General features: G+C 43.8%; 1 protein-coding gene across 1 annotated transcript in view; it reads left to right on the forward strand.

Annotated features, from left to right (window-relative positions):
• LOC109475716 overlaps positions 1-22916 on the forward strand; it is a 67879-nt gene extending 44963 nt beyond the window's left edge. The window contains exons 8-22 of the mRNA XM_019776479.1: positions 8500-8640; positions 8858-8978; positions 9132-9380; positions 14148-14259; positions 14924-15297; positions 16267-16382; positions 16556-17730; positions 17875-17939; positions 18032-18307; positions 18455-18891; positions 19017-19142; positions 19374-19636; positions 20291-20886; positions 21039-21122; positions 21489-22916. Of these exons, the coding sequence (XP_019632038.1) occupies positions 8500-8640; positions 8858-8978; positions 9132-9380; positions 14148-14259; positions 14924-15297; positions 16267-16382; positions 16556-17730; positions 17875-17939; positions 18032-18307; positions 18455-18891; positions 19017-19142; positions 19374-19636; positions 20291-20886; positions 21039-21122; positions 21489-22717 (5364 nt within the window). The 3' untranslated portion in view covers positions 22718-22916. The remainder of the gene's footprint in view (positions 1-8499; positions 8641-8857; positions 8979-9131; positions 9381-14147; positions 14260-14923; positions 15298-16266; positions 16383-16555; positions 17731-17874; positions 17940-18031; positions 18308-18454; positions 18892-19016; positions 19143-19373; positions 19637-20290; positions 20887-21038; positions 21123-21488) is intronic.
• The last annotated feature ends 279 nt before the right edge of the window (positions 22917-23195 follow it).

Raw genomic sequence — 23195 nt, forward strand, 5'->3', positions numbered from 1 at the left:
TCGCAACAAGCAGGTGAGAGTCCCTGCTTGTACAAAAGGAATCCCCCCAGTATTGATGTTGTACACATGTCAGCCGGCTCATGACGTAGCTATTGTACACATCGAGCATTGTACGGAGTGGAGACACAGTACACAGGTTATGTTTACACACACTCGGTGGCAAAGAACACCTTAACTTCATGGTACAAACACAGCTCTTTCAGTGTAGATGTTGTACATGATTCCTAGCCACCAAACGTAACAAATCGTAACAAAACGCACACAACGAACTTGGTCCAGATAGAATACACAGTAGTAAGGTTATTTTAACACACAGTTGATGTAAGTCACTACTTGTTTAATGGGTCAATATTGTCTGTATCAGTATAACCGGTATGACCGCTCTTCGGCGTAACACACGGGCTTCTTTATCTGTATAGCCGGTATATAACGACCCTTTAATAGCGTAACACACCAGCTTCTGTATCTGTATATAGCCGGTACAACCGTCCTTCGGCGTATCACATCTGCTTCGCAGGCACGCGGCGTTAGTCATACGATGTGATTTGGTCTACTATTTCCATACAAGATTGTGCGACAAACACAAAATGGTGAACGATTCACAGCGCCGCGCTACAAAGCGCCAAGTCACAGGGAAAGTCCCTACATGTACAAACCCAACCCTCCCAGCATGACTGTTGTACATCATTCCTAGGCTCAAAACGTATCTCTTGTACACAACTCCACAGGTGTGAGAGTAGGCTCGGTAAAGAGATGTTCAAAGGAAGGATTCACCGTTTAGCCAAGCAGTATGATAGCATGATGTTCATCACTGTTGTTTGCCCAATGTCAGGTAAGAGATCGCCCACGTGCATGGCGTGGTGTTTGGGGCTACTGATGTCAACTCTACCTGTCTGGTAAATACAAACAACTATAAATCCTCAATAACTTGCCATCCCCTATTTCAAGTTCAAGTTTATTTATTTTACCAGGGCATATCTCAGATCCGTTGATCTGATTTTTAGGTATCCCCGGGCACACATTAAAAATTACATTCATTAAAAATTACACAAGTTGAAAACAACAATATACAAATAACGTAACATTTACATGTACAAAACAGTCATAGTATAGGCACATTTAGTTCATTCATTTGCCAGGTTTAGTCCTAAAGTCTGCAGTCCTCTACAGCCTATAACTTCATAGCTCACAAAAACGCCAGGTTCAGGTAACAGTGCGGTCGCGCAACGCTGTCTACTGACACCTGTGTCTCCCCTAACCCAATATAAAAGACGGAGAAGAAGCCTGCGTGCCTGTGTGTACAGCTTCTACTTACTGGTTTCAGGAAATATAGAGAACCACAAAAACGACACCTTCACCATCTAAGATAAAGCGTTGCTAAAGACAGCAAACAAATGCTGCAAGTATGATAGAAAATCTCACATAAACGCAGACTACACTTTAGGGAGTACATTTTGTTTTTAAGTTTCTCTTACTGAAAAGTCTCGCCACAGAGTCGCGGTTTGCACCAGGGCAGATGAAGAAAAGAACCGGAGGAACAGGCGTGTTCAAGGTCAACTACAGCCGGGAGCGGAAACAAACTGGAGTTGAAGATAGTATAAAAATGTTCTGTAGTATTTGGCAAGATTATGCATTGGCATAAGTTCTACAATGCCTCGCAAGGTGGTAGATGACAGCAGTGGCCGGACATGTATGTATGTATGTATGTATGTATGTATGTATGTATGTATGTACATGTATGTATATGTATGTAATACTATGTATCTTGGGTGTTTTGGCGGAGAAAGCTGCAGCATCCTGTGCTTTAGCTTGGTGTGCCAAGAAATAATAACGAGCACTCTAATGTTAAAGAGAAAAACTGCTGAAATATTTGCAACTGGCAATTGATCATTCGCGTAATGCTGTATAAACTAGACTGAGACAATATGACGGAAGTTGTGCGAAGCTTAAAAAAATGTAAAAATCTTGTTTGAGCACTTCCTGGCTTAAAAGCAGATCAATTCATAGAGATAAACAATTAAAATGCTAGGACTTATACGATATCTGAGCCTATGTATTACGTAAGGTTAACAATCATCTAGGATATACCCGTCCCACACTAACCACAGCCAATATACCGGCAAATCGTCCTGAGGTCATTCACCCCGTTACTATGGAGTACGTCATCGCGTGCGCTATGAATCATGGGAGACCTACCGAAGCTTATTTGACCTTCTCACCTGCGGACGTAACGGACCTGCTCTGTCTTTAAAGACGCCGTGAGAACTCACCTGTACGTCTTGTGACGTCAGAACTAACAGCCGTCGGTTCCTGGAGAGTCAAAGAGCCCTGCAGAGACCTTAAAGACTGGGAAAAGGTCGTCAGACTCTCCCAAGACACTTTTGGAAAAGCTCAGGTAAACCCGGAAGTAAAGGTGTATAACGTTGCACCTGCCAGATGTAGCAGCGCCTGAAGTACACAAACTAAGGAAACTTTTACCGCAGCCCTTTAGCGCACAGATAAAATGTTCATGTTGAATGAATTAGAAAGTATTGACGCTATGTCTGTACGGCTGTGAAATTATCACTCCTTTGTTGGTACAGTTTGATCTACAGTGTTCGGTAACGCTTTAGAGGCCATGATATTGTAAACTTCAGACATGTCCTGAGCGCGCTGTACATGATGCTCGGTCTGTTCCACTACCATAATATTGTTTAGGGAGAGAAATGATATATTTGTGGGGCCTGTGTTTGCGCTACAGGAAAGCATTAGATCCGTCTAGTCTTAGTTACGACAGGTGTCACTAGCGCTATAGCCAGGTGGTGTATCTATCTGTAGGGTCAGACCAGGCATGGACGGAAGAGAACAGGAGACAATGGAGGAAGACGAGGAGTCCGGGTCAGAGGATTCCGGGTCTGAAGAGTCGAGTTGGAAGAAAAAGTTGGAAGACGAGGAGGTAGAGTATAGAAAACATTATAAAAAGAGTAGTGATGTTACACACGGACAAGCCCCACAGTGCATATAGTGGAGTATATCTATAACAGGCCTTTCCTCTAGCCTGATGTAGATTAGTCAGCCCGTAAGGTGGTCTCCCTGCGGCAGGATAGCTCGGTAGTCTTTTTTTACATTTATCTGTAGATACTTTGATGTTTGTTTTCAGATGTGTTTGTACCATGTTATGTGTCAGAGTACTATAAGCCGTCAAGCCTGAAATAAACAATAAACATATGTGAGCTATACACGCATAGAGGACATAAACGATATATCTTTTTATAACTTTACACTGAGAGACATTAAAGGAAGTGAAATATCAGTATGACGGATAAATGAAGGGATAGGTGTTGACTCTTCTCACATGCTGAGTGTTGTTCTGATTGACTAAGTGTTGACAGTTGTTTCTCCTGTTCCTGTCTGCCGCCGCTATAGGCGCTGCGGAAGGCTGCAGTGAAAGGAGACACGGACAGAGTGAAGCAGCTGTTAGCGGACGGAGTCAACCCTAATGCTGCTAGCGGCTATTTGGTTTGTTGCCAAGTCTTTCGTCACTTTGCTTATATATGGTGATGAAACATTTAAGGATGTGCAATGAAAATCAAGAGGCAGGAGGGGCAAACTGCTTATAAAAGACATAGATGGGAAGGGCAAGGCCGCACTGGTCCCTGCACCCGTCTTCAGCTTTTAGCTTGTCTGTAACATATCCGTAACATTTTACAAAACAAAGCAATACTTGGAATTTTTCACATAGCTTCAGCAGCTCAAATTTTACTTCTACAAGTTAGCTTCAGCCCGCCATGATGCAGCCGAGAATGACCACCATGAAACGCTATCAGCTTTACTGTGTCGGTTTATTTGCTGACTACCCTTTAGAACTGTCACCAACATAAGTGCACATTTGTCCGTCCTGTTGTCGTGCTGAAGACTATTTGATGTGTTTTACAGCAAATCACGCCCCTGCACTGGGCAGCCGGGAATGGCCACCATGAAACTGTATCAGTTTTACTGACAGCTGGTGCAGATGTAAACGCACGGGACGAGTGGGTAGGTAGACTGACTATTGTAATACAAAAAATATTGCTGAACAATTTTGTATGACTTATCATACATCTTCTATAGACTGTCGTAGAATGACTGCTGTGATGCATATACAACAGATATTTCTGTGCCATTTTGTATAAATTGACATTCACTTTCTTTATGGGATCTTGCATTTTTGGTTCAAAAAGCATGTCACCGACACAGAAATATTACCAACACACAACAATATACAAAGTGCATATTTGTCCGTTATGTTGCATGCAATACTGACGACTTTTTGATGTGTTTTACAGCAAGACTCTCCCCTGCACCAGGCAGCCGAGGATGGTCACCATGAAACTGTGTCAGTTTTACTGACAGCTGGTGCAGATGTGAACGCACGGAACTATCGGGTAGGTAGACTGATCGCTGTGAAACAAGACATATTTCTGTATCATCTTGTAAGATTTGACATTAATCTTCTCATCTTCTTACTTAGTGGTTTATTTGCTGACTACCCTTAGAACTGTCACCAACATAAGTGCACTTTTGTCCGACCTGTTGTCATGTTGAAGACCATTTGATGTGTTTTACAGCAAGACTATCCCCTGCACGAGGCAGCCAAGAAAGGCCACCGTGAAACTGTATCAGTTTTACTGACAGCTGGTGCAGATGTGAACGCACGGGACGGGTTGGTAGGTAAACTGATCGCTGTGATGCAATAAACATTTTTGTATCATCTTGTAAGATTTGACATTAATTTTTTATATAGTATTTGCTGTTTTAAAATATCACCAACACAAAATATCACTAACACACAACAATATACAAAGTGCATATTTGTCCGTTACGTTGCAATCTTAAGACTTTTTGATGTGTTTTACAGGAAGTCACGCCCCTGCACCGGGCAGCCGGGAATGACCACCATGAAACTGTATCAGTTTTACTTATAGCTGGTGCAGATGTGAACGCACAGGACAATAGGGTAGGTAGACTGACCACTGCGACACAGAAATATTTTTTTCTCTTATAAGATTTTATATTCATCTTCTATATAGTGATTTACATGCTGAATTCCGTTAGAACAGTCACCAACATAACTGCACATTTGTTCGACCTGTTGTCATGCTGAAGACCATCAGATGTGTTTTACAGCAAGTCTCTCCCCTGCACCTGGCAGCCGGGAAGGGCCGCCATGAAACTGCATCAGTTTTACTGACAGCTGGTGCAGATGTGAACACACGGGACGAGCGGGTAGGTAGACTGATTGCTGTGAAACAAGAAATATTTCTGTATCATCTTGTAAGATTTGACATTCATTTTCTTAATCTTCTTACTCTGGTTTATTTGCTGTCTTCAATTTAACTTGTTGCCAACATGAAGCTGGTACGGATTGGAACGGATGGGGCTATACAGAATATTATCAACTGTCGGAATACATCATATATTTTTTGTGTCATAAAGCATGGGCTGCACATACATTATTATGCATATTGTGCCCTGTATATGTATAATTTGGGTACGCATCACACCGCAGCGAAACGCAGCGAATACGGAAATAGCTACGCCATCACATGGCAAAAAAGTCAGGGGTCGATGACCTGATTAAGACATGAAATTGAAAAAAATATTGTGTAAAAATGTCAGCGGGACAAGATTAAGATTGTCCCGCTCCATTATTAGAAACAATCAGTATAAAAGGCAAATTTAGGGAATGGTTTCAAGCGGGCCTGGAGTCAGTAAGTGATGTAAATATAAACATTCATAAGGTGTCGGCTATTTGATCGTACTGAGGGTTAAAATTCCACTGTCAATGCCCCAACAGGAAGACACACCCCTCCATGTTGCAGCTACACGGGGCCACCCCAAGTGTGTGGAAATACTGCTGCAGCACGGGGCTGATGCCGGTCTCAGGAACAAGGTCAGTCGGTTCTTCGGCTTCTTTGGTAAATAGCTGACCACCAATCCAGAAATACAATATTGGCTTTACTTCTTTTGGGAGAAAAATTTAAAATTAAACTTTTTTTTTCAATGATGATCCACATACATTATGATGATGATACTACATACATTACTGTCCGAGGCAAGGAGAAGCTGTTGTTGGGATAAACACACAAATCACGATGTGTTCTGATATTCCTGCATTGTACGTATCACATAAGCACCTACAAACCAATTTCTTTCTAGACAGGGGCTTTTCTGATGTACCTTCTGTATATGTTCTAGATGCTTAATAAATATTATCTTCTCATTCAGTCGCGTTTATTTCCGATATTTCAACATTCATAAGCCTATAATTGACAGCATGTTCATTCCCAGGATGGTCAAGCAGCGGAGGACATCGCTGCAGATGAGGACACACGTGACGCTGATCCGGACGACGAAGATGAGGAAGAACGAATCACTCGTGGTAGAAAGGAAATACTGAAGCTTCTCCGACAACAAAATAATGTGAGTCGATTCAAAACTTGCGTGATGCAAAATCATAAAGCATGTAAAGAGTATGATTAAGATGACTTTAAATTTCTTGTCAAACACTTCGGTTCACAAACATCTGCGTCTGATATTAAACTACAAGTTGAAGATGATATAAAGCTGTTTTAGTTCCCCTGGTACGCGTGCTAGTGTATTTGAATTGATGTACTCTGCTTGGCAGGCTGGAAAGAGATGCATTATGACTATCATCAGAATTGCGTAGAACCATTTAGCTACAAGGGCATGCGCAGTTGGAAGGCATGCAAAATCATAAAGCATTATATCTAAAGAATATGATTAAGATTTCGGTAGATTTCTTGTCTAGCAGTCTTCTTCGATAACGAAGGACTAGGTACCATGAAATTTCTTGTCAAACACTTCGGTTCACAAACAACTGCTTCTGATATTAAACTACAAGATGAAGATGATATGAAGTTCTGTTTTAGTTCCCCTGGTACGCATACTAGTATTTGAATTGTTGCATTCTGCTTGGCAGGCCGGAGAGATATGCATTATGACTATCATCAGAATTGCGTAGAACCATTTAGCTACAAGCGCAGTTGGAAGGCATGTGATATAGCTATAGAGATATGTATATGTATAACTAGAAAGGCCAACATTAATTTTGCTTTCGAGCAAATATAATATTTCACTCCATCATCCCTCCCCAAACAATAATAGAAGATTCTGAATAAATCATACTGCAATTATACAAGGACAGGCTTTTTGAATCTCAACAGCTTTATTAAAAATGGCACTTGGCAATTATCTCCCATTTTTTTACAAAGATACAAGGACAAGCACTTCACGGTCTGAGAAAAATGGACATGTTTACGGAACTATATATTCACGGTGGTGACAGGTGCAGGATCCTAGGAAAAAGAAAGTCCAGGAATTATGTGTTAACTGTAATGATAAGTTCACGATACAGAAGTGACAGTGAAAACCGTAAACATAAAGGTACAGTGAAAAACAAGAAAGGCCGACATTTGCTTTGAAGCAGATTCAGCATGGCTTCACCACGTTTCACGACATGACAGGGAAAGAAGGAGAAATACAAGGGAAAACATTGCTTTATATTGATATGAACATAGTATGAAGTGACATATAAGAATGCAACAGTTGGATATCTATCCCCTACATTATTGGTTGTGATTTTTATTTGCATAATGCTAACTGTTGATTTTCAAGATAATATCTTAAAAAAAACGTTTATGCCAAATGCATTCCAATGCTTGAGAAGGAAAGTTTGACATACCTACCCCAAAACACTTGAATGCAGTTCAATACTGTCTATATGGTATAGCTATGTGCAGCTGTTAATACAGTTAACCCAATTAGACCTCAACAGCCAATCAGCAAGAAGAATAGAGGAAAGCAGCTTATTTGGTTTAAAAATTGTAAAATTTGGTTTTAAAAATAGCAAGGTATATAGAAATGTAGGTTATAAGACATGTTTGTACCGATTTACAACCCAAAAGATTTCTTTTCCTGGCTAATAGTTGTAAAAAAACAAAGTTAACTATTCCTATTATGAGTATGTGGAAGCATACAAAGGTGTTCATTTAGCAGTAAAGTAATTAAGAGAGCAGCCAATCAGCCACCAGATCTCCAAACAGGTTGCACCTGCTGCCCATATTTTGGCATTCGCCCTATGCCCAAATATGGTCACACTCCAATCTTGGCAACACACACTGCTATAGTACATTACCTATAACGCAGCCAAAAAGTCCAAATAAAACCACTCTAAAAGCCTGTATCAAGAAAATTGAAAAAAAAAACACCTGGGGGTATTTGCCCACTGTACCTTCATGCCAAATTTCATATTATTTGGCCCAAAAAGGAAAGAGCTGAATCGATTTTAAAAAAAGGCAGAAGAAGTAACATGAGGAAAAACAGTATTTCACTCCATGGAGTGAAATAAATATATATGTCTAATTTTAGCCTACTGCAATGACCAGAAGTGTTTCAGAAAGAATTGTAGAACCGCCCTCATACCAAACATAACTCACTTTCACGTGTGCATGTTTACAGGAAGTCTCCACACGTAAGAAAGGCTACGATCCTGTACTCGTCCGGTTCTATGAGGAAAGAGGAATGACCGAGGCGAAGAAGGATTGTCCGTTGATAGAAGAAGCAGCTAAGCAGAGCGGGAAAACTGTAGACCAAGTGAAGGTGTGTCTTTATGATGACTGGTTGATCCCTTGAGCTTAGTTATTTATATCTCACTAAAGGCTAAAACGTTTTGTGCTGATAGAGGAGCTTTAGCTGGAACTCGTAAATTTTCTGTATCAAGAGCCTTATAAAATCGTACTCTGTGCCTCAAATGAATTGTGATTCATCTTTTCGTTGTATCATAATTGTTAACAGTAATTTGTAATGATTTTTTCAGAACTTCATCGGCAACTATCGTAGGTTTAAGGGCGGCAGCAAGCGGAGCCTCCCCACAGACGACATGGGGACTGAGGACGTCACGGGACATCGTGAAGACTTAGGGATGTCGAAAAAAGAAGGTATAACACAACTATTTTAGCTGTGAAATACAAATACTTGACTCAGTAGATCATTCTATCTATCTAATCAGACGTCAGCTTTACGTAAGAGCACGAGAAGCAAAATGATATTATAAATGATGTCTGATGAATTGTTTAAATCTTCTCATCCAGGAGACAGCAGTGTTCCACTCGAAATACAGCTGCGGGGTCCTGGAATGCAGCAGCTGTACTCCCAGGCCTGCCGCCAGGGGGCGCGACCGGTGCACAGCGTGCGCGGGCTCGTGGTTGGTCAGTTCAGATCCGGGAAGACGTGTGTCGTCAGGAGGCTGACGGGAGAGAAGGCTGTAGAGAATGAACCGATAACAGACGGCATCGAGATTTCACCCAGCGTGAAGACCAAGACTTGGCGGAAGGCAAAAGGTCCGAAAACATGTTAATATCTATCACCTGGCGCGACATTATAGATCTTACTACTTAGAGAGTTTGGGCCCACAAGTACGTGTCATGCAATTATACATGATCATTTTGCATCTAAAAAAACAGCATATCACAAAACAACAAATGAATACCATGTTTGTTTAAGATACCAATTGCCAAAGAATTTCATCTGTACGTCGATGAAGGTTAGACATCCAGGTAATACGATATGCCAAAAAACAGTTACTCAAGCAACTGGATATGATTTTGAAAACGTCAGACGTTTCAGCTAGTATCCACTAGCTTTCGTCAGTGACTGAGAGACCAGAGGGGAAAGCAGGTTTATATACACAACCTGTTGATTGATATGCAAATAAAGTGAAGACAAATTTTTTGGAAGTCGAAAAAGGAACAAAAGTCAGACAAGTCAAGACAAGATGATGCAAATTAGTCTGAAAGCTCCTGTTATACAGGACAGGAGCTTAAGTGTTGTCTGTCCTCGGGGCTGGGAGTGCCAAATCCCAAGTGCCGGAAAGATCGACCCGTAGCCCCCCTTCCCTGTTGAGGGTGGGGTTGTACATTCTTTCATATATTGCCTCTTTAACACCCCGTTCCCACCAGCGTGTTTCGCGGTCTAAGACATCCGTGGACTCAAGTTTGAAAGAGTGACCCTGGTTGTGTTGTAGGTGGTGGAAAATAGCTGAGGAGTAGCCGTTGGCACTAGGTCGGCAATGTTCTTTGTACCTTACTTTAAGCGGTCGACTTGTCTCTCCGATGTAGGTGTTGTTACAATTGGGCTCCTCACATTTGGAGTCTGTAAATAACATTCGCCTTGGTACCCTTGTGAGGTCGGTCCTTAGGGTGTACCAGTCTTTGTCTGAGGGTTGAGTGAGGTTTGAAGTTAGTGGCTATGTTGAAGTTTTGGAAGATCCGTCGGAGTTTCTCAGATACTCCTTGGACATACGGAATAGTGATGTTGGCCTTGTTTTTGTTGGTCAAAGGTTTGCACTTCTGGGTTTTCTTAGACTGATCTGAAGGTTTGGGCGCTTTGTTGAAAGTCCAGTTTTGGTAGCCACATTTAGCCAGGGCACCTCGGAGGTGTCTGTGTTCGTCCGTTTTGGCTTGGTCTGAAGTGACAATGTTGTCTGCACGATGGAAGAGAGTTTTGATCACTGCTAGTTTGTGTTCCAAAGGGTGGTGGGAATCAAAGGCCAGGTACTGATCAGTGTGGGTTGGTTTCCTGTACACTTCGAAACGAAGGTTATCATCTTCCTCTACGATAGTTTTGGTGTCTAGGAAAGGGAGCATGTTGTCATGGCTTGGTTCCTGTGTGAACTTGATGTTATCATCTATCTGGTTGATGTGGTCAAAGAAGTCAGCAGCTACCCTCTTTTTCAATCTGCACCAAGTGTCATCTACGTATCGAAACCAGTTGGCCGGGGGAGTGTCATTGAAAGTGCTGAGGGCTTTGTTTTCAAACTTCTCCATGTACAGGTTTACAACAATTGGTGAAACTGGTGATCCCATAGCACAGCCGTGTATTTGTTGGTAGAACTGTCCTTTGTAGGTAAAGTATGTGCATCCTAAGCAGAGTTCTAGTAGCTCACAAACTTGGTCAACGGATAGGTTGGTTCTATCTGCAAGTGTATCATCGGCTTCCAAGGCTTCCTTGACTACTGACACTGCTTCCTTGGGTGGTATGGAGGTGAAAAGTGAGCACACGTCATACGAAGTGATGGTTTCATCATCCTCTACATGAATGTCTTTGATTTTGTTGACAAAGTCGGCACTATTCTGTACATGGTGCTGAGATTTCCCCACTAGTGGTCCTAAAATCGTGGCTAGAAAACCTGCTAACTCATAGGTGACAGAGCCTATACTGGAGACTATGGGTCGTAGAGGGACACTTTGTGGATTTTGGGCAGGCCGTAGAAAGCAGGGGGTTGTTCCGTTGTGGGATTGAGTTTTAGGTAGGTGGGGCGATCCAGAACTCCTTCAGTTTGCAATTTCTTGAGAGCTGAACTGATTTTCCCTTTAAACTTGTTAGTGGGGTCCTTTTTCAAGGGCGTGTAGGTGTCTTTGTCTCCCAATAGGTCCTGTACCTTCCTGTCGTAATGCTCCCTGTCAAAGACTACTGTGCATCTGCCCTTGTCTGCAGGAAGAATCAATATGTCTTGATTGGTGGCCAAATCTTTGAGAGCGGTACGTTCTTCCCGTGTGATGTTACTAGCAGGGGGTTTGGAGACTTTCAGGGTGGTAGCTACTTTGGTGCGCAAGGCTTCAGCTTGTCTCTGTGCTAAACGTGCCCGACGAGTTGCTGACTCGGTTTCTGTCACAATGTCAATGCTGGGAATCTTGTTGGGTGCTACTGCAAAATTTAGACCTTTAGAAAGCAGTGATTTCTCTGGTCCTGTGAGAGTATGGCTACTTAGGTTTTTACCCACCTCTCGTCGGTTTTGGCCTGTGTAGTGGTTTTGGGTTCGGAACTGTTTGGTCTCCAATTTGGGTCACTATCTGCTGCGCTAATAGTCTTCTTTTGCTGTAAACGATCAAATTTGGTCTTCTGTCTGTCTTTTCCCTTCTCGTGCTGATCAAGTTGTCCGCGTGTTATGAACTCTTTAGTTTCGGCAAAAATCTCGTCTGATAGTTTCTCCCTCAGTAGTTTTTCAAGGTTAGATTTCCTCGCGTTTAGACCGTCTAATTTGTAGTTGATCTGTCTTACCCTTTCGTTTAGTAACTTTCTTTCCGCGTTGAAGATGATCTTGTTGGCGTTGAAGCCTCTGATGGAAGTTTTTAGGCGTAGGCTGGTGGGTGTGATACTTACCTTGAGGCAGCGTAGACTGAAGCGTAGACCTATTGGGAGACAAAGACACCTACACGCCCTTGAAAAAGGACCCCACTAACAAGTTTAAAGGGAAAATCAGTTCAGCTCTCAAGAAATTGCAAACTGAAGGAGTTCTGGATCGCCCCACCTACCTAAAACTCAATCCCACAACGGAACAACCCCCTGCTTTCTACGGCCTGCCCAAAATCCACAAACAAAGTGTCCCTCTACGACCCATAGTCTCCAGTATAGGCTCTGTCACCTATGAGTTAGCAGGTTTTCTAGCCACGATTTTAGGACCACTAGTGGGGAAATCTCAGCACCATGTACAGAATAGTGCCGACTTTGTCAACAAAATCAAAGACATTCATGTAGAGGATGATGAAACCATCACTTCGTATGACGTGTGCTCACTTTTCACCTCCATACCACCCAAGGAAGCAGTGTCAGTAGTCAAGGAAGCCTTGGAAGCCGATGATACACTTGCAGATAGAACCAACCTATCCGTTGACCAAGTTTGTGAGCTACTAGAACTCTGCTTAGGATGCACATACTTTACCTACAAAGGACAGTTCTACCAACAAATGCACGGCTGTGCTATGGGATCACCAGTTTCACCAATTGTTGTAAACCTGTACATGGAGAAGTTTGAAAACAAAGCCCTCAGCACTTTCAATGACACTCCCCCGGCCAACTGGTTTCGATACGTAGATGACACTTGGTGCAGATTGAAAAAGAGGGTAGCTGCTGACTTCTTTGACCACATCAACCAGATAGATGATAACATCAAGTTCACACAGGAACCAAGCCATGACAACATGCTCCCTTTCCTAGACACCAAAACTATCGTAGAGGAAGATGATAACCTTCGTTTCGAAGTGTACAGGAAACCAACCCACACTGATCAGTACCTGGCCTTTGATTCCCACCACCCTTTGGAACACAAACTAGCAGTGATCAAAACTCTCTTCCATCGTGCAGACAACATTGTCACTTCAGACCAAGCCAAAACGGACGAACACAGACACCTCCGAGGTGCCCTGGCTAAATGTGGCTACCAAAACTGGACTTTCAACAAAGCGCCCAAACCTTCAGATCAGTCTAAGAAAACCCAGAAGTGCAAACCTTTGACCAACAAAAACAAGGCCAACATCACTATTCCGTATGTCCAAGGAGTATCTGAGAAACTCCGACGGATCTTCCAAAACTTCAACATAGCCACTAACTTCAAACCTCACTCAACCCTCAGACAAAGACTGGTACACCCTAAGGACCGACCTCACAAGGGTACCAAGGCGAATGTTATTTACAGACTCAAATGTGAGGAAGCCCAATTGTAACAACACCTACATCGGAGAGACAAGTCGACCGCTTAAAGTAAGGTACAAAGAACATTGCCGACCTAGTGCCAACGGCTACTCCTCAGCTATTTTCCACCACCTACAACACAACCAGGGTCACTCTTTCAAACTTGAGTCCACGGATGTCTTAGACCGCGAAACACGCTGGTGGGAACGGGGTGTTAAAGAGGCAATATATGAAAGAATGTACAACCCCACCCTCAACAGGGAAGGGGGGCTACGGGTCGATCTTTCCGGCACTTGGGATTTGGCACTCCCAGCCCCGAGGACAGACAACACTTAAGCTCCTGTCCTGTATAACAGGAGCTTTCAGACTAATTTGCATCATCTTGTCTTGACTTGTCTGACTTTTGTTCCTTTTTCGACTTCCAAAAAATTTGTCTTCACTTTATTTGCATATCAATCAACAGGTTGTGTATATAAACCTGCTTTCCCCTCTGGTCTCTCAGTCACTGACGAAAGCTAGTGGATACTAGCTGAAACGTCTGACGTTTTCAAAATCATATCCAGTTGCTTGAGTAACTGTTTTTTGGAATTTCATCTGTAACAACGAATCATACTGTAAATGGCATCTATTGCTTGCAGAGGAGCCAGACGAATTCAAGGAAACTATGGCAGAACGATTGGCGGAACAACAAGAACGGGACAAACCACGCGCCCGGACATCGTCAGGAGCACAAGGAGCAGTCAGGAGAAAGTCTACAGGTATCCAATATCACTTTTACATATCAATGGACATAATATACTCATGTACAGGGCAAACATGTTAACGCACACAGTCAGGACAACGACGGTTAAATGCTTTTTTTTAGATTAAAAGCATAAGATTTTATCTATTAATCTAAAATGTATGCACATAACAAGAGAATTGGCACCTATATATCTTTTGCACGCGTCATCATCTACGTATTGCTAAAGTTCTGTCTCTAAAAAAACACACAAAGACTTAGAGACGAAGGGATAGTGATATCTCACGGACTTTCTCGTGTTGATATAAAACTCAGGAGAGGCACAAAAAATGACAAGGAGGCCGACTTTGCAAACGCAGCAGGAGAAACCACCGAAGGACGAGACGCCGACACAAAGTCAACAGACACCAAAACTGGAGAAAAAAGATGAGAAAGAAGGTGAGAAATGCATAGATGTTTTCACAAGTTAGAAATGTACATTATAGAAGATTTAGAAAAAAGGAACTTGTTGTTTTACGTTAGACGGTTCTTTGTTGTAAATGTATATCTTTGATCCCAAGTTAAAACTATATGCAAGTGTAGTAATTGGCCTCTAGAGAAAAGATGCAAAATAATGAATGGCATTAAAATTGTAAGATCGATTGAACAAGACAAATCTTTCATTGCAGTTAGAGAAGCAAGTGTGGTTACGACTACGTCACGACAAACACAAGACATGCCGGATGATGTCAAAATACAAGCTCAACAGCGACTTCAGAGTGACGTGACGGTTCAAAAGCAGACACAAGAGATTCCGGATGATGTCATAGAAAAAGCCAAAGAGCGACTCCAAAGTGGCGTGACCGATGAGCAGCTTGGAACAGCCGAACACCCGCGTCTCTCCCTCTGGGACTTTGGCGGCCAGGCCACGTACTACGGCTCGCACCAGTGCTTCTTCACGTACCGCGGGATCTACATCCTGGTCATGTCACTGCTGCAGAAGCTGTCTGACCCTGTTCCTGATCTGGACTACAAGGCGGCAGCGGACAACCTCGTAACTGGAAGAGGTACGTACCACTATACAATATACTTCTTTAACACCCGTGTCAGCGTCGCTGGTCAGCAAAGGAAGCCGTAGGCTGTACTTGTTGCGAGTACTTAAGAGACATGGGCTTGACGTTACAGACTTGGTACTTATCTTCTGTGGTTTCATCCGACCAATCCTCGAATATGCCTGCCCAGTATGGCACCCTGGTATGGCCCAGTATGAGCCCAATCCGGTGCGACAGAGAATGTACAGAAAAGAGCTTGTCGGATTATTCTAGGATCAAACTTTGTTAGGTACAGTATGGCTTTAAACCAGTTGTCACTTGTATCTCTGTACAACAGACGCCAGGAACTATGTACGAAGTTTGCTACTTCCTTATCAAACTCAACGACCTTCTCTAACTGGCTTCCTCCAAAACGTGTGAGCCTTCATGGCAGAAACCTCAGATCCAAACACCAGATAACACAGTTTAAATGTAGGACGGAACGATATAGGAAGAGCACATTGCCGTTCTTAGTGGACCTGTTAAACGCCGAACAGACCAAGACAGTCCTAGAGTAACACATGTATATTTATATTTATATTAATGTTTATGCGTGACTTTTCTTAGAGAATATGATGTATAGCGTTGAGTTAGAATTAATGTTGTTATCTTGCGCTGATTTTAACAGTTGTCCCTTACCTTGTGATTGTTTGCCCAATGCTACGTTACCTAAGTATCACTGAGTGGAGCTTTTTAACAATGTAATGTAAATCATACATCATTTCAGCCGATAATGGCTGCTACTGTATGTTTTGTACGATGTGTAATTTGTAAATAAACCATTCATTCAACAGTGAACCTAGGTGGTCGACTTCAAAGCTTGAACATGGGAACTAAAAAAAACAAAACTTAAATACCATCAAGATATGTAACGCTGTGAAGCTGAAATGATAAGGCAAAGATAATTTTGTACACAAAAATGATAAGAAGTCTCTACTTGTCCAGACTATTTGGACCACTGGCTGAACTCAGTCCGCACACACACCCTGGTGCACGGGCGGGAGCAGACAGGAGAGCCGCGTGTCGTTTTGGTCCTCACGCACAAGGACAAGGTCAGCGAGGTATGGAGGATCTTTAGATACATTCTAAACTTTACGAATAGTGGTTGAGCCTGTCTTTGCCCTAAAACGTGTAGTTAATATAGATGGCCGAAAGGATCAGCCTTGGGTTGTTTTATGGGATTGATCAACAGTACCTTTACGTCCTTAAGATAAATTTGTGCTCTTAATTTCAGTCGGACATTGAGGAGTACAAGAAAGACATACGTGATCACATCCGCGGTAAGGCAGCCAGTGAACACGTCTTACCTAAGATATTTGTCATCGACAACTTCAACGAGGACAACAGCGACATTGACGAGCTCCGAGAATACCTCCGTGAGGTGGCGAAGGGTCTTTGGTTCATGGGCCAGGAGGTGCCGATGACTTGGCTTCATCTGAAGTCCAAACTGATGGACAAGAGGAGAGAGGACGACCCATTTTGCCGTTTCCAAGATGTCGTCGATCTGGCCCGGAGTGATGACGTGGGCATCACGGACGACAGCCATGTTGCCGACATTTTGACCTTCCTACATGACCTTGGGGACATCATCTTCATCAACGAGCCCGTTCTCCGTGATCACGTGGCCCTTCGACCCCAGGTGATGATTGACGTCTTCAGGACCATCATCACCGTCCCGGAGTACCAACAGGACAGGAGCACGGATGGGGAGGTTGCCGAGATGTGGAGGAGGCTGGAGACGGAAGGCATCCTCAGTGACAGGCTGTTGACAATCATCTGGACCAAAGCAGATCAGAAGATGCAGAAACCTTTTCTAATGCGGCACAAGCCTTTCCTGAAGCGACTGATGGAAAAGTACTACCTTATCTGCAACGCCACGCCGATCGGTGGGTTTGATGACACTACGGGTGATCCTGAGAAAGAAGAGATCTACTTCGTACCGTCTCTCCTGGCCACAAAGCCTGACGACAGCACCTTGTATCCTGGGCACATGAGGAGATACCTGCATCCTCTGTATGTCGTATTCGACAACATGTTCCTCCCAAGTGGCATGTTCTATCGTCTACAAGCCATATGTGTGCGCAGGTTCGGTCTTCAAGAGTCCCACGTGTTCGCCGGCTGCGGCCGCTTCCCTACCGACGATGGGAAGCAACAGTTCGTGGTAACCAAAGTGAAGCATTACCTTAAGGTGGAGCTTCTGTCGGCTGAAGCTGAAGACCAGACAGTGTTCACACAGGCCCTTCCTGCTAGAAAGTTCCTCAGCAGTTGTCTCTTTGAGATCAAGGAGAAGTGGATCCCGTCCATCCAGTATGACTGGTGCTTTGGGGAGGAGTCAGAAAAAGGAACAGGAACACCAGTATTCTACCCACTGTCTGACATCGGGCAAGAAACGGCAACGGAATCCAGTCGGTGAGACCAGTTGTATTTTCAATTTTTCGTTAATCAAACCCTTTCATTTGATAAGCGCAGTATTCTTCTTGAACTTGTCTTGTATGTCCCTAACATTGCACTGACAGTAAGCCATGTGTGATTAATTGATAGTTTTTATCTCAGTTTTCCAGAAGACTTCATCAATGTCTGGATACGTGGCAGAAGTGATATGACAACGTCCTGTGCAGGTAAAAACATTCAGATGTCTGATTTTGTCTAGCTCATTTTCTTAAAGTAGTTTTTTTTACTCGTTACTGATGAAAACATGTTGCACATGCAGAGAACTCAGGTGGTTCCGGACCCGTGTTGATAGAGCCCACGCTGAACCCAGACGCAGTCCACACGATCGGTCCTGTCTTGGACTGTATGGAGACCTGCAGAGGGCTGAGTCTGGCGCAGTGTGATCGGATCAGACACGAGCTCACATTCGTCAGCAGGTTCAATGAGTTGGTTTCCACCGTCAGCAAGGCCGGAGACATGTGCCGTCGCTTGCTGGGAGCGTCCGTGGAAGTTTGTCTGCCTGGGAGAGCACCCATGTTCCCCAGGGAAGAGAGAGGTACGTCTTCCCTGGCTGTAGTTTGAAGCCTCTGATTTATCTTCCTCCTTCCGCGATGCTTTGTCCTGTTTAGCTTGTTTGTCTACATTAGAATATTAACAGCTTGTTTGTCTACATTAGAATATTAACGTTCACATTTATTCCCAGGGAACGAAATTGTTCTCCTACACACTGGAGACTACAATGACAAGCTGGTGCAGCCACTGTTGAAACAGGCAGTCCAATCGTCCAGCAGGTACGGTGTAACAGTGTCTGAAGACGTCATCGAACCAGGAGAAATCATCACAGACAAACTCTTGAACCATCTTCTCCAGGGGAACGTCAGGATGGTCGTACCAATCATCACACCGCAGACTCTCCACAGCAGACACTGGTCCACGCTCGGGTACGAATTCTTTGTAGAGAACAAGGACCTGGTCTTTCCGGTCTTCGCGTACCCTGAAGGAACCAGAGAGCGTTTGGTAGAGGTGCTCGGCAGGCGCTGTGCGGGGATGTTGGATATGGCATCAACAGAAGTACCAATGGCTGAAGAACCACTGTCCAGAACCAAAATTGGTCTCGTTTCAGCAGATATTCTGAGGAAGGTGCGTTGATAGAGTGCAAAGTTCATTACGATACTTTGTAATCAGATCTTCTCGATTTGGTGGACTAAGACAGGCGCGTCGAATCTCTTTTCGTCGTTGTAAATAATCCCGATTTGTTTCTACAGGCTTCGTCTTCTGTTGTACTGAACACGTACAGAATCACAGAAGAAGGTTGCCAGATTGAGGAGGATGGTGTCACTATCTTCTTTCCAAAAGGATGCGTCAAGACGGGGAGGTCCCTGTCATTGGAGGTAAAGTCAAATCTACTTGCAGTTTAATTTGCAGTTGGTGTCACATGCCAGCCTATATGTAGCGTAAAAACAATTAAGCAGCTCCTGTTTTTGCTACGACATGTGTCCATATAGTCGGATGACTCATGTTCCTCATTATTAATGAGCAGCCGAGAAACATGAACTATCACCCCAAATCCACCAAGGATATCTTTTGCCACTTCCTACATGTATCTTATTGTAATCTTACAGGTCGAAATGCTGCCCATTGATGACGCCTTGACAAAGGCTTTCTCAGCTGTGACCCCGATACTGACTGTGCACCAGGAAAAGGAGGAGGACTTCTTAGAGCCCGTGAGCGTCATCCTGCCGTGGGCATGGAAGAAGAGCGACTGCAGCACAGATAAGACCGTCCTGATGGAAAAGAAATCAACTCAACACCAGTGGTCTTTGCTTAGGACAGAGTTTCAAGAGACAGAGGACGCAGTCACATTCACAACGAGACACTTTTCCGGGTAATAAACTTAGCTTGATGGATCATTTATTTCACACGTTTTAGGTTAGGTTTAGCCTGGGTTCCAAACCCATAGCGCACTGGACACAAAATATCTCAGTGAGCCTGGGTCTGGCCGTGAGCCTTGGGAAAAGCTCTCAGGCATGGGGAGGAGAAGATGTGATTGCCTATTACATGGCACCACCATTGGTCAGCAGGAGACAATCTTGGGCTCAACAGTTAATCATTAACCAGTCAATTGTCTAGATGTATTTGGAGTTTATTTTCCAAAATAATAGCAGAACTTAATTTAACAGTAGAAGTAGTGTACAACCTGAGGCTTTCCTGTTTGTTTAGGTAACAGTCCTCTAACCCACCAGGACAAAATACACCTTATTTACAGTTTTATCTCATCTGCTGGTGAAGATTCAAAGATACAGCAGATACCAATCATAGCAGAGGTGTAAAATTGCTTCCTGCTGTGCCACCAATGGGTCCTTACGCTCAGATACTAAGCGTTCGACTGGCAGGTCTATCTGACCCTACCAGACCCAGGCTCACTGAGATATTTTGTGTCCAGTGTGCTATGGGTTTGGCATCCAGGCAAGGTTATGTTATTTACTAGTTTCTTGTTCACATGGCGTTTTCAATATTTCTCTTCCTCTTGTTTTTACAGGATTGCGGGTGCCAAGGAAAGTGGCAAAGGCGGCGAAAGTTCGACCTCCACTGTAGAGACTCCAGGGAACCGGGAAGAGACAGCCAATCGGGAGGCGTCAGACTCAAATGTTCCATCAACTTCAACATCTCCAAGCACGTCTCTGTCATTCCAGGCGTGTTCGAACAGGTACACTGAAGACAAAGTGTACCTCATAGTAAACCCAAACCAGGCAACAACAGACAACAACTGCATCCACCTCATGTGTGTTCACAAAAACGACGACCCCACTGACTTTTTCCGAGCTGCCAATATGTTGCCCCTTCCGCCGTTTCAACAACGCATCGTCATGGGAAGGGAAGAAATGATAGACGCCACGTTTGACAACAGGAAAGAAGTCATCGGAGACCCTCTTGATGTTTCAGATGGCATCAGCTTCTTCTTCCCACCAGCTGACTGCAACAGGTGGTCCGTTGGACTGATTCTGAACAATCCGAGTCAAACCAAAAAGATGTACCAAGGGGCCGTCCATTTCAGACGACTTTCTGAGTCCGGAGCACAAATAACAGATCTCAAGCGCCGGATCCCGTCAGCAACAGTGTTTTTCCACTCCGAAGGTAGGTCTATTGTTTTTCTATCTTTGATTTTCTATTTGTGTATGCTAATGATATATATATGATGCAGAGGAGAAGCAAAGTTGTAATCCACACTAATATATTGTCATTTATTTAAGCTGTAAACATTTTTCTAATCGTATGTCATATTGCAGATGAGGGGAAGAAAAGTCATGTTCAGCAGAAGGAAGGCACTGTGATCACCACGATCAAGGCGTCCCAGATACAACATAAGAAAGGTAAGAACGTACCATATTCTAAATGCTTCTTCACCTTTACCTGAGAATTATCATTCCGTACGACGGTAAGTTAGACACGAAAGGGAATCATATGTATAACATTACAACCATATATTGGTTATAGGTGGAAAGAGGAAAGCCAAAACGCGGCATGTTGACGAGTCCAGTGACAGTGGCCCCCCGGTAAAGCAACCGAAGAAAGGTATGGGTGAAGTCACACAACTAGGTTTTCAGCTAATGAGGGAAAAAATTGAAGCAATAGTCCTTTAGGACATTTAAGCAAGTATCGTTTCATAGCGCCTGCATTTTTACCCGTCATAACTCGAAATCGATTCATGACACGCATCCATTGTTATCGGATTGCAGCTGTCGTATCTGCAGTTCTGATGGTTAACGATAAGTACGGCACGTCCCATGGAGGTACTTCTACCGCGAACCGTCAGGTGGCGCAGTTTCTGAAACGACATGGTGCTACAGTTCATGCTACAACTGTGCAAGCAACTGAAGAAGACAAGAGGTGCGCCGGAGAGGACGGTGTCATTCTGCATCTGCCTGTCCAAAGACCAAGGCAGAAGAAAACGCCAACTTTGGAATGGTTGACGGACTACCACAGCATTCACTACCCAAACATACCACAGGATCTGAAGTGCATTGTGGGCCATGTAGATGTCACCAGTGGAGCCGCAAAGAGCATACAAGAAGACCGCTGTCAACAGACAAAATTGGTCCTTTTCAACCACGACATACCAGAAGAGACAGAGCACTACAAGGGAGCTAAGAAAGCGCTGGCCGCGGGGAAGAAGATAAAAGACATCCTCGAGGATGCAAAGAATGCAGATGCAGTGTTCTCATTGGGAAGAAGAATCTACGAATTTTTCGAGACGAAGTACAGGTCACTTGGAGAAAGCAAACCAAGCCAACACCTTTTGTTTCTCCCAAGACCATCTCCAGTGTTTGAAGCCATCTCTGTAAGACCAGGAGGAGGACAGAAAGTCGTGCTGACTGTCGGGAGAGTGACGGAAGTGGACAAGCTGAAGGGCCATGACCTGGTAGCACGGGCGTTGGGGGAAGTCGCAGAGAAGATCACAAACGTCAGATTGTGTGTTCGTGGGATAGATGAAGATGACTGGGAAGCGAGCAAGAGAATCCTGGAAGAGAAGCTGCACAGTGGCAAGATCAAACCCACCCTGCTGCCATGTGGAACCCAGGAGGACATCGCTCAGGACATGCAGCAGGCTCACCTGGTCCTGATGCCGTCCCGTGCCGAACCGTTCGGACTGATCGGTCTGGAGGCCATCGCAGCAGGCATCCCCGTACTCATCTCTGACAAGTCGGGGTTGGCAGACATGATCAAGGACTTGATCAAGGAGAAGAAATGCCATCCAGACATGAGGTACAGGATCGTGAAAACAAGCGCGAGGGAGTCCGACCTGGCTGAGGATGCAAGAAAATGGGCAGAAAGGATCGCAGACACCTTGGAATACTCTGAGGCAGAATTCGACAAAGCAGCAGAGTACAAGAAGAAGCTGTTGGAGTCCAAGTACTGGGAAGAGTCGCACCAAAACCTGCTGCGGGTGTGTGGATTGACGGACTGAGTCTAGATCGCGCCCTTTCACCCACGGCACGTGTCAGATTCCTAATCGTTGATCCTAACGCACACAGTTAATGTCATCATTACTGTGTGTTTATATTCCAAAGCAAAGCAAGACTTGGCAGTGACCACATCTATCATTGGCCATGTACAATTTCAAAGATAAGCTCATTTACATTGACACTTTCTATTGTCTCTATACAGGCCTTTCTATCATCTACAAAATGTACGTTGCAATTAGGGCAACGTACATATATAGCTAGTTGGTCGTGGGCTATTTTTTGTACATGTAGTCTGATGTCAGTATGGACTTGAAATGGCCAAATGGCATAATTTTCATTCTCGTTTAAATTCAAATCTGTATATAAACCTGTATCAAATGGAAAGTCATTTAATGTACATATGTAAGCATGGCAAGGTATTATGAATGAATATATTTACAGTACTTTGAAAGAAAATTTTAAAGATGAGAAAGAATCTAA

Source organism: Branchiostoma belcheri, unplaced genomic scaffold, assembly GCF_001625305.1.
Source record: "Branchiostoma belcheri isolate BF01 breed outbred unplaced genomic scaffold, Haploidv18h27 scaffold345, whole genome shotgun sequence".
NCBI classification, from domain to species: domain Eukaryota; kingdom Metazoa; phylum Chordata; class Leptocardii; order Amphioxiformes; family Branchiostomatidae; genus Branchiostoma; species Branchiostoma belcheri.